Here is a 12,094-nt window from a genome sequence, read left to right as displayed (position 1 = left end):
AATCATTTGACTGGAAATGTAAATGTAGTCATGAAATACGCCTGCTTAGTCAAGATTCCCCTAATAAATATTTAAGTGCATTACAAAGTTGTACATGTATGAATAATGTCCTTTCGTAGGTTATGTTTTGAAGATAAGAAATAATGAATCTCATAAAGTCATTAATATCAGTAGGAGATGATGTGGGATTTGTTGTAAATGAGTAAAGGGAAAATGAATTAGGAGGGTAACCAACTGTTGCGTTTGTTCTCATTTGGTCCCTTTCCTTTTTTTTTGTACTCAATATACCATCGAACTTGTTGTTTATGTTCACCATAACCCTTTGATCGGCTATCACAGGTCAAAAGGGCTATGGTAAACGCCAACAACAAGTTCGATGGTATATTGAATACAAAAAAAAGAAAAAGAACCAAATGAGTACAAACGCAAAAGTTAATTACCCTCAAGAGTCATTTTCCCTTGTATATATGTATGAATATGAATTCCTTAAAAGAGAAAAGGGTTTTTGTTATATATTGGCTCAAAAATGTAGTTTTAAATATGCCACGTAGTATGCATATATTTTTTTTTTTTTTAATTTTTTTTTTAATTTTGATGTTCATAGTTTCTGATAACATCCATTGCTTTTTATGAGTTCATTATTCGGTCTATACAATTATTTTAAATCAAATGGTAAAAGGTTATTTTCATCATAATTTTCACCTTAGAACTTAATAACTTATCAAAAACTCTATTTAAATAAAATGGTAAATGGTTATATTCATCATAATTTTCATCAAATGGTAAATGGTTATTTTCATCATAATTTTCGTGCTACCTTTTGATCCTACCAATCCTCCTACCCATTTAAATGATGACATGTGTCATATTAGTATCCTAAAATATCATAAAATCTCATTAAATAAGCATTAAATGTTACAAATGTCACTATTTCATTGGATATAAGGATATGTAGGAACAAAAAGTAGGAAGATATTTAATTTTTCTTAAATAAATAAATACTTTTAATTTTAATATATCCAAACACTAAACATTTTTATTTATTAAGAGTGTCAAACTGTAATATATTAATAAACAACTTAAATAAGCAATCTCAAACGCCCTGAATTCATTCAAACAATATCCATAATAATTTAATTTAGCCATTACTAAAATTAAAGCATCCATAATAATGTAATTTAGCCATTACTAAAATTAAAGCTTAGTACATACGCAATCTAGTGAAATCAAGACGTTTACATGGGCGGAATAAATGATTTTAACATTTTATTGTTGAACCATAATCAAGACGTTTATAGGGGGAATTACATAATTTTCACATTTTATTGTTGAACCAGTAGACGCCTTTGGTGGTGGTGTCGTCACCTTTGTCAGCCTCAACAAAGAAACACTCTGTAGCTTCTCTCCACATTGCTTTGATAATAGGTGTGTCGTCAAACTGATAGTATTCTTTTAAGATGGGTTTGATTGCTTTTGTGGCCTCCATTGCGTTATAATGAGGAATGGTGAAGAACAAATGGTGGGCAACATGTGTGTCCGTGATGTGATGAAGTATTGTGTTGAACAAACCGTAATCCCTATCAATGGTCGACAAAGCCCCCCTCAACCAGTTCCATTCGGTCGAGTCGTAATGGGGCAACGATGGGTGAGTGTGGTGCAACCAAGTGATTACCACCAGAAACCCATAAACGATCACCAAAGGAGCAAAGTAGACCATCAACAACCATATGACCCCTTGTGCCAAGGCCACTTTGTAGAGGCCATAGCTTGCTACAACGAGTCCAACATCGGTAAGGAATATTTGGAATCGCTCACGATCACTGTAAATAGGGCTCTTTGGGTCAAAATGGTTAGCAAATTTCTCATACTTCCGGCCAGAAACATTAAAACAAACGTACAAAAGCCAGCCTACGGTGCATAAAACGACGAGCCTAAAGAGACGACCAGGTGGAGTGTTGAGTAGTCTCGCAGAAGAATTTAGGGCGGACTTCTTTTTTGGGACAAAAGATTCATCATTCTCGAGTGAAGAAGTGTTGGAATGGTGACGACGGTGACTGTATTTCCAAGAAAAATAAGGAGCAAGCATACCCGTGTGTAGAAAGTATCCGATGGTGTCATTTAGCCATGTGTAGTCACTAAAAGCTTGGTGCCCGCATTCATGGCCGATGACCCACAAACCCATCTGGACACTACCTTGGAGCACCCAATAGACCGGCCACGCCACATAAGAAAGAGGGGATGAAAGGGGGACGATGAACTTGGCGGCAACGTAGTAAAAGAAGAAGGAAAAAAAGAGATCAACGAAAAGGTAGGATGAAGATCGGAGGAGGGATCGATTGAAACAGTGTGGTGGTATGGCTTTTTTTATATCCCCAAGAGTGAAAGGTGGTTTGGAAGATGGGGCTCGCTTAATAACTTCATTCCCGGAGTTATCTCTCTCCGTTGCATGGCCACCGGAACCCATCTTTTTTGATTATTTTCCGTCTAATAGCTGAAAGCTTTTTCAGTTTGATTGCATAAGCAACAAACTATATAAATTTTTTTGCTCAGAGAATATTGGAGGACTCTGATGATCTACAATTGTGATTTGCTATCGGTATTTACATTGATGGATTTCGAAAAAAAAATACTATTCTAATTCAATAAAATAATATAATTAATGAGTCAAGAATGACGGCCATTTGAAATTACGAGTTGTCCCTCTATTATTAAGAAAATAATTCTGCCTCTCGTTAACCTTCTAAAAGGATTTATAAATAATACGTATGTATCACGATAAAATTTGTGTATTATACTATTTTAAAATAAAATAGATAATCGCAAACATACAAATAAACATATAACACACATACGTACACATATACAAACACATCAAAACCCACACACAAAACCCAGACAAATGACACAAATGACAGTTTTGCCTGTTGATTAAATGAAATATCATGATAAATTAATGTGAACCTACTTTTTGAAATTAATCTATAACAGAAACCAACTTTGTTGAAATAAGTTGTTATACGAATTCTATTAAACTATGTTTTTATTAGATAGTGTAGATTTTTGGTAGTCTGTACATTAAAAAAAATATACTCCTTAATGAAAATCTTATATTATATTATAAAATGTATTAATCATATTTTGAATTTTAAGAGATATAAATTATAAAACTTTATTTATAAAGCAGTTATATATAAATAAATTATTAATACTTGCCAAAAGTTTCAATATTAGAATTAAAGAAACTTATTAAAAAATTCAATTTAGATTAAAATGATAAATTTAAAAATAATAAACTCATGTATATAAATTAATTTATACATATAAGTATTTAATTTTAAAGTTGTAACTTTTTTTATTACATAATAATTAATAGTAAAATCAAATAATTATTTTCTTATAAGAAAATTATTCGTCAAAAGTGTTGTTTACGACGCTCCTTTGTGTAAAAATACATCTACTTTATTTGGAAAACATATTTTCTAAATCAATATCTCTTAACTTATAATAAAAGTTTATATTCAAATAATAAACTTAGTTCCTTAAACTAAATAGTGATTTTTTTGTCATTGTTCGCTTATTTAGTAACCAAAGTTTTATTCAATTGAACTTATCTTAGGACGAACGCATAGTTTATCTCAAACCTTATGTAATTTACTCTTATATTAATATAAATCTCAAACCTGTTGTTTGATTACATTACCTAATTAACATTGTTTAAAAATTATTTATTAAAAGATTTTATCAAGCACTCCAGTCAAAAACAGGTTAGCCTAAATTCATCATGGATTATTTTTTAGTTTTGGAAACCCACTTAACATACAATGATGGTATTAGGAGAAAAAAAAAGTTGGATATTAGGTGCACCACCACTCACCTTCATTAGGGGAGTTTGGCTAAGCTTATGACTTTTCATAAGCACTTCTCAATTTATAGTTTATAACTTATAAGTTAATAAGTTAAGGGAAGTTACTTATAGATTTTTGACTTATTTCCAGTATGATACATTGATAAGTTATTTCTATCCAAAAACTCTATTAGATATGCACTGATCGGGTATCTCACACCTCATATTTCCATTTATTTAGGGAATATATTAAAGGATTGTTGTTTTCTTTATTTGTAACTTAAAAATCTCTGTATCCATGTATAAATTGATCTCGTTTGAGGCATAATAACACAGAGAAACACAATCATAATCCTCTGTTTCATGGTATCAGAGCAACACCTCGATCAAATTATGATTGTGTTTTCTCTGAGTTATTATGCCTCAAACAAGATCAATTTATACATGGATACAGAGATTTTTAAGTTACAAATAAAGATAACAATAATCCTTAAATAAATTTACTAAGTAAATAGAAATATGAGCTGTGAGATATCCAATCAGTATTTATCTAATACACTCATTTGAACTTATACTTGTGTGGAATTGATAATAAGTGAAAAAAGAAGGTTAAATAAGCTTAGACAAACAATGACCAATTTACATATACATATTGACTTGACCAAATTGCATTATTATTTTATCATTTCATAATAGAAATATCGATATCAACATATGTATTCTCAACTATACCTTTCCCCTTCGCATCGCCCTTATGCACACCGCCAACACCAATGATATCATTGTTTCCAATGAACCAATGTTATCCAAACTATGATTGTATCGGCTCATATGGAAAGTTATAGTTGAATCAAATAATTCAAGTGTGGGTACACATAATAATATAAAGTTTTGAAAACGTCACTGTTATATGACCAAAAAACAAAAATGGGATCAATTCCTTTCTGATAAATAACAACCAAGTTAAACGGACTCGTTCTGATTGTATATCGATCAGCTCGTCAAGCCTTAAATCAGCTGCTTCTCATTCGCTTCTCCCTTGATTTCATATTCTTTGCTTTACTTTAGTTCTATGTATGCATCCCTAAAAAACCTCACAGTGAACAAATTTCATCGCTTTTTATAAACTTCATCTCTTTAACCCGTCATCCACCTCTGGTAGCTATATTGTCTGCCAAACATTACCTAGACAATTTTCATAGCATCGGACATCACCTATTTAAGAATTCCCGTTAAATTTCAACATTAAAGCATCAAGTCCTCAAGAAGTTTCAACTTCAGTCATAATCTACTTTAGTTTAGACTGAAATGGAAAAACCTCAAATAAACCTTGATTTAATTAAAAATTACCCAATTTAATTCAAAAATACGAAGTAGAAATGGGTTCATTTTTTAAATGATTTTCTCAAACAAAATAAGCAACGAGCCTTATAACGGAAACCAATGAATATAAATAGTGGGGCCCAAAAAGCCTAAGGTTTCAAAATCATTCTTTTAGGTGGTCGAAGGTGTCGAACGGGTAAAATTTTCAGGTTTTGGATAGAACGAGTATTTTCTTAAGAAAATAATACCCGATACCCGACCTATATTGTAATTCGGGTTTTCGGGTTTCGGGTATTCGGGTTTAAGGTCGGGTCGGGTAATTATCGGATATACCCGAAAATTTCTTAAACGACACTTATTAATAATTTTTTTTTCTTTATTTTTTTATGTTTACATGTTGGTTGGTTTAATAAAGAATCGGGTAACAAAATACTTCATACAGTTAACAAATATATATATATATATATATATATATATATATATATATATATAATAATAATAATAATAACAATACAAATCATTATAATATGTTATGTTTTTTTTAATTCCATTACGTGCGATAGTGGGAAACTGAGAATTGTGATGACAGTTCAGGACTTCAGCTTCAGCGTCGTATTCTCTTTGCAAGTTTGTGTCGACTGTCGAGCTCTCGTTCATAAGAAGGAAACAAAGAGTTTTGTTTTATTTGAAGTGTGCGTACGTGACTGCATTGTATATTTGGTATTATTTAAAAAACGAATTCAGGTATACCTGAAAATAAATATTCATACCTAAAACCCGACCTATATTATAATCGGCTTAATCTATTACCCGAATGTTCATACCCGTTACCCGTTTTACCCGACTCATTCTACCCAAATTCGGAACGGGTCGGATGGGTAGAACGGGTTTCATGTTTTTTCGACAGGCCTAGTCGATATGTAGGGTGAATGTTAGTTATCGAGATATAGGGTTACCTATTCATAACTTGATTCATTAACGAAATAATAAGCGATATGTTAAAAGAATGTTTATTTAAAAAAAATTCAGGTCTAAACAAAAAAAGCAAAATATAAGACCTTTTATTGAAAAAAAAATCTTAATTTAATTACCGTTAACCTAATGGAATTTAAAATAACAAATAATAAGTAAAAATTGGGATTTAAAATAATGTTTTAGGTCTAATAAAAAATCAAATGTATGATTTTCGAAGGAAAACCGAAAGATACAGGCAATATAACATCATAATATATCAATGAGATGTTTTTTTTTAACTAATCTAAATAATTAAACAATGTAATACGTTTAATGAAAACTTGAGTGAAGACTACCGCAAATTAATAAATAATATTAATCAACAGAAAATGGAAATCCACATAAACTTTTATGTTAAAGATCGAGATTTTAAATGTCGGAAAAAATAGTATTTGCAGTGGAAAGTTGGATACCATTTGGATCGTGAGAACATTTTCCAAATTGATATTTGTACCTTATGTCTGGGTTGCAAGAAACTCAGCCTATGATAATCCAATAGCACACTTACGATTTTAGGCACAAAAATCTTAAGCCAAATTACTAGAAGGATTTTATGTTTGTTTGATGAAAACGAGAGCTTATGAATTTTATGTGTATCTTCTCAAAGTGAATAGCCGTTTATATAATAAACGAGGTTAGAGTTTCTATTAGGGTTGACCGTCATGGATTGCTTCAGAAGTAAGTCAAGGAAATCCGGATTTTAATGAGGATTTAGGGTTTCCAAAACTGACGAATTTCATCGGTTTTACCATAATCACCGTCAAAAGTAAGCCAGGGGCTTTGCGCCTTGGACCCCGCTAGGGGCACTTCCCCTACACCTCACCAAAAGGGCGTCACCCCTTTGAAAACCCTGGACCCAGGGGCGCTGCTCCCGGACCACCGACCTGTCGTCAAACCGGCTTCTAATTCGATCTTATACATGTGTGCACTCCGCACAAACCTGTGCATATATTAGAGTATAAATTATGAAGCCCATTACCTCACATGTTAGTTCTATTTACATAAAATGACATGGTGACACTAAAATCGCATTTTAGTGTAACCCTTGAACAAACATAAGATTATCAAAACAAACCAAACTAGTATCATACACTTAGTATCAAAACAAACCAAACTAGTACATAATGAAAATATCGAAACAACTGAATTTCCACTAAGTATCATACACTTACAAATACTCAAGAATCGGGGTGTTCTAAGAATTAAACCCATCAACCCATTTGAATACTAGAAAGTAAAATACATACTAGTTTATTGGATTTTCTAGCAAAATATAACTTGACGCTATTATAAAGCCACGTGTCCCAATCCTCTCATGATCATATCAAGGTCAAACCCACAACCTTTTAAAATGCAGCTACACTTCACAATCACGTAGGGAACTCCTTTCCATGTATTGCCCAAACATTTATCAAAGGAATTATTAAGAAGTTAAACTTCAACTTGACTAACTTGCAAAACCGAACACATACCTAGGATGAATACTTCATGTGTTCCAATCTATAAGTATGAGCTTTCCACATTGAATTCAACTCCTAACATTATATTAGGATGGAATTAGGTGTCTCATCATTATAGAATTCAATTGAATTTAGTCCCATCCCTATTACAGACATGTGCACTAAGTCTCTTGTCAGAACTTTAGTCAAGTGATCTACCAAATTTTGTTGCAAATTCACAAACTCAACCGAAATCACACCATTCATGATTAGTACTCTAATCATACTATGTCTAACACCTAGGTGTCTAGACTTGTCATTTAAACCGGGCTATATGCCTTCGCCAAAGCGGCTACACTATCACAAAGAACATAAATAAGTACTATCAGTTTAGACCACAAAGGAATCTCATAGAATAAATTTCATAACCACTCTACTTCTTTACCAATAACTGCTAACGCAACAGACTCGGATTCCATTGTTGAGTTTGTAATGCAAGATTGCTTCTTGGATGGCCAAGAAATGGCACCTCCCCCAAGCAAGAATACCCAACCAGAAAATAAGAAATGGTCCTCGATGTTGGTTATCTAACATGCATCCGAGTGACCTTCTAAAACTGAAGGAGTCCCCAAGTAAATCAAACCATAATATGTGGTTCCTTTGAGATACATAAACACTTTATTCACTGCTTGCCGCTGTTGAGCACTAGGATTATTAGTGTACCTGCTCAATTTACCTACATCAAAAGCAATATCAAGTCTGGTACTTATCTTGGCATACATTAGGCTACCAATAACCTTAGAGTATTCCAATTGTGAAATGGGAACGCCATTATTTGGCATTAATTTCACACTTGGATCCATAGGAGTACTTATAGGAGAACAATCGGTAAAATTAAACCGCTTGAGAATTTTCTCAATATAATGACTTTGAGTCATCACCAAACCTTTGTTCATCCTTTTAATTCTTATTCCAAGAATTACATCAGCCTCTACTAAATCTTTCCTAGAAAAATTAGACGATAACAATTTCTTTGTTTCATCTACGTGATTTTGGTCGGTACCAAAGATCAACATGTCATCTACATATAAGCAAATGATCACTCCAGCTCTAGTAGCATCATCAAAACTATTAAAAACACATTTATCACATTGTTTTGTCTTAAAACTAGAAGACAAAATAACATCATCAAATTTTTTATGACATTATTTAGGCGCTTGTTTTAGCTCATACAAAGATTTTGTAACGCCCGATGATAAGTTGTTAATTAACTTGATGATCGATTAGATCTATGTAACAGGTAAGCGATGAATATATAAACAGTAAATAACCCAAGTATGAATCAAGATGTGTCGAATGACTAGATTACTTAATCCTCAGCAGAGCTCGACTAAGAACTTGCGCTGTAGAGGATTCTAGGGTTACAAAAGATAAGAACTTGTACGCTATCTAATCTCTATCTTATTTTTTAAGAATGCATGCAAGCATCTATATATAATAAACCCTAAACAAAAACTCACGGATGGACAGGCCCATACCGAGATACATATTAGACTAACTAACGAGCCCAATAGACGCAACACAAAATGCGACCCAACAATCTCCCCCTTTGCGTCAAATTGGAGCGAGACTACTTCTTCTTCTTGCTTGGGCCAGCAGCAAGAGCCTTCTTGACAGTATCAAACAGACGTGTGATAAGAGCAAGGATAGTCTGTCTGAACCGAATGTACCATTGAGTCATATCATCAAAGTACTTGATGTCATCCGCTGTGTTTTGCTTGCATCGATGGATGATCCCTAAAACATGTTCCAAACATGCAGTGGTATAGAGATGTTTGTCTGCCAAGGCAAAAAGACATTTCTGTCCTTCGTTCTTGGTAAACATGACAGAGTTTCTCTTTGGGTCAATCTTCCCCATCTGCATCATGTTGAGATCACTGGCAGAGCCAACAGGAGATATGGTAGGCTTCTTCTTAAACACGCTCGCAATCTCCTGATCCATCAAAGCAACTTCCATGATGTAGAAAACAAGCATCCTTTTAAAATGGTCGATGATCGGACCATATTCAGCTTCGTTTGTCAGAAGGATGTTGTGCAAGATAATCCAATCATGGGGATTAAGGTTGGGAAGATCTGCAAGTGAGATGGCATGTTCGTCTTTGGCAGATCCCCTAAGTACCTTGAAGCAAACATTGGTGAAGTTACCTTCCCTGTACGGCTTCAGGACCCAAACATTGACGATTTTCTGAGTGCTCCAAGTCTGGTATTGTGGTTAAGCAGCCTTCAGATAAAAATCGATTAAGTCCCGATCAACCTGTGGATGAGGATGAGGGAACTCTGCAATGTTGTCAAAGGCATGAAAAACAAACGCCTTTCGAGTCAGTGGCATGTCGAACTGTGAGTCAACAGTGTTGGAACGATCTAAAGAGATCACAGGTTCCAGCCACAAGATACTTGGTGTGTCAATGGCTTCCTTAATCAGCCTCTCAAGATTCTAGGAAGGAAAAAGAGTTCTCTTGCTCTCAAGAAGGTCGTGGGCTTCTTTTTGTTTCCTTTCAGCTTCTTCAGCCTCTCTAGCCACACGAGCACTGATGTCAGCCTCTTTGTCTCGACCTTGACGCTTCAGAAGGTCGGCGATTGTCTCTTTATCATCATCATCACTCTCCTCAGCAATGTTTTTGCCTTTGTCTTTCACACCAGAACCGGAGGCTTAGCCTACTGGAGGAGGTTCGGTTGTGTGAGTTGCTGAAGTAGGAGGTGGTTGAGACACTTGTTCTTTTTCTCCCCTTGTTTCGGAATGGACACGAAATCAAGGAGCCCTTCTCTGCAAGGGTACGACGTACTGAATAATTGATGATGGGGTCATGTGCTTCAAGGATGTTGGAGATAGCAGAGTGGACATCCGAAACACACGATTTAACCACCTCTCTTTCAGATCGAAGAGAGTCAATCTCCTGTTGACAGTTGGAGAGTTGAGTACTCTTGACCTTCAGAGCGGTAGTCTTCCTTGCAAGAGCATCCATGAGAGAGTTATCGGTAGCTAAGTCTTCTTGAAGCTTGAAGAGACGCTCCTCAATGGTGGTTCTGAAAGCTAAGTTGTTGTCTGAAATAGACTGTCGGAGAGAGGCGAACGAAATCTGTCGGAGAATCTCCGCATAGGTTGATTTGACTTTTGAGTAAGCTCTGCTGTGGGCGAATGGCCAGGATGTGAGACGTTGCGTGAACTGAGGAAGAATCTGCCATTGTTAAGATGAAAGTGGGAGAGATGATGAACAGTAGAGGTTTAGAGTAATTTCTTGCTTTCTGAGAATTTAGGGCAGTAAAGAGGTAAATGGTGGATCACGTTGCCTTTTATACTGTGGGTAAAATAGAGAGAAAAATCTTCCCAAATCTTCAATTGAAAAACGAAGGGTTTTTTTGGAGGTGACTGACGCGTGACAGTTGGCGTTGCCGATGATCACGCATGAGAGAGAATGTCAGGCCCTAATAACACGCCTTCCCATCAGGCGCTGTTTGGATATGAAACGGTTCCAATTCGCACGCGGTTCCCTGTTGCACCGTTTGAAATCAAATCAATTGGATTCCCGCCGTTTGAAATCATTTCTTCATCTTATCCCTTTAGAATGAAATGGCATCTTTAAAATAAAATCGCCACGTGGATCAATATTAACCACAACTTTTGATAACAGCCAACCCAAGTAAAATGCCTTAGAATTAATGAAACCAGAATTTTGGAAAATCAAAAGGATTTTCGTGCTGAGTGTGTAAAAGAAAAATAAATAAAGCAACACTTTTGAGGGATTATGTGATGTCAATAAAGACACGAAACAATGGATCCCGGGCACGAATCTCTTCCTTTAAAGTCAAGAGAGACTTTAAAGTGTTTGTGTGGTTTCCCGTTGAATAACGACCAGACACTTATTAAGAAGTGTTGAAAGGCTTCTTTTAATTAGGCTTATGAAGGTGGCTTTCACTTCGATTCAGAATTCCTAATCTTGATATAAGATAGAAATCGAACGAAGTACTTGTGAGACCAATGTAGTCTGTTGAACAAGTAGGTTGGAGATAATTTAATTGGCAAGATAAACTAATATATGTGTGAAATCTAAAAAAAAAATAAAACTGGATCGCAAGGGAAGAAATGTTATTGGACTTAACAATTTCATAGAAATCACTTAGAAAAAAATAGAGATTTCATGTTGTACCACCATGGAAAAGTTCGTCAATTCATTAGTGAAAGCTAGAGCAAATTAATTGTTCACCGTCAATGCATAGTAGGTATTGAATTGTGGGTTTCACTTAGCACGTAGTGAGACGAAGCTAAGATCATAAACACATAAATTGTGCAACCATAAACCTCAGTGGTAAAGTCTGAGAGTCTCAAGGGTTACGTTTGTGAAACGAATGAGATGGAGAATAATGATGTAGAAGGAGTAAAGAAATCCAAAGTACCTCTGCTATGAAAAATAGGACT

The 12,094-nt window shown here is 34.7% G+C and overlaps 1 protein-coding gene across 1 annotated transcript; it reads right to left on the bottom strand.

Annotated features, from left to right (window-relative positions):
• Positions 1 to 1,149: 1,149 nt before the first annotated feature.
• On the bottom strand, positions 1,150 to 2,584 carry LOC145066040 (delta(12)-fatty-acid desaturase FAD2-like). Its single transcript, XM_079013192.1, has one exon. It carries the CDS (start codon positions 2,462 to 2,464, stop codon positions 1,316 to 1,318), a length of 1,149 nt encoding a protein of 382 aa, XP_078869318.1. The 5' UTR covers positions 2,465 to 2,584; the 3' UTR covers positions 1,150 to 1,315.
• Positions 2,585 to 12,094: the final 9,510 nt, after the last annotated feature.

This window comes from Lactuca serriola, chromosome 8 (genome assembly GCF_051521515.1).
Source record: "Lactuca serriola cultivar US96UC23 chromosome 8, Lser_US96UC23_V15, whole genome shotgun sequence".
In the NCBI taxonomy this organism is placed as follows: Eukaryota; Viridiplantae; Streptophyta; class Magnoliopsida; order Asterales; family Asteraceae; genus Lactuca; species Lactuca serriola.
Note: the sequence above shows the minus strand (reverse complement) of the source record. Positions and strands in the feature narration are given on the sequence as shown.

Coding starts and splice junctions, on each gene's coding strand:
- LOC145066040 (XM_079013192.1), bottom strand. CDS start 2,464: ATGGGTTCCGGTGGCCATGCAACGGAGAGAGATAACTCCGGGAATGAA.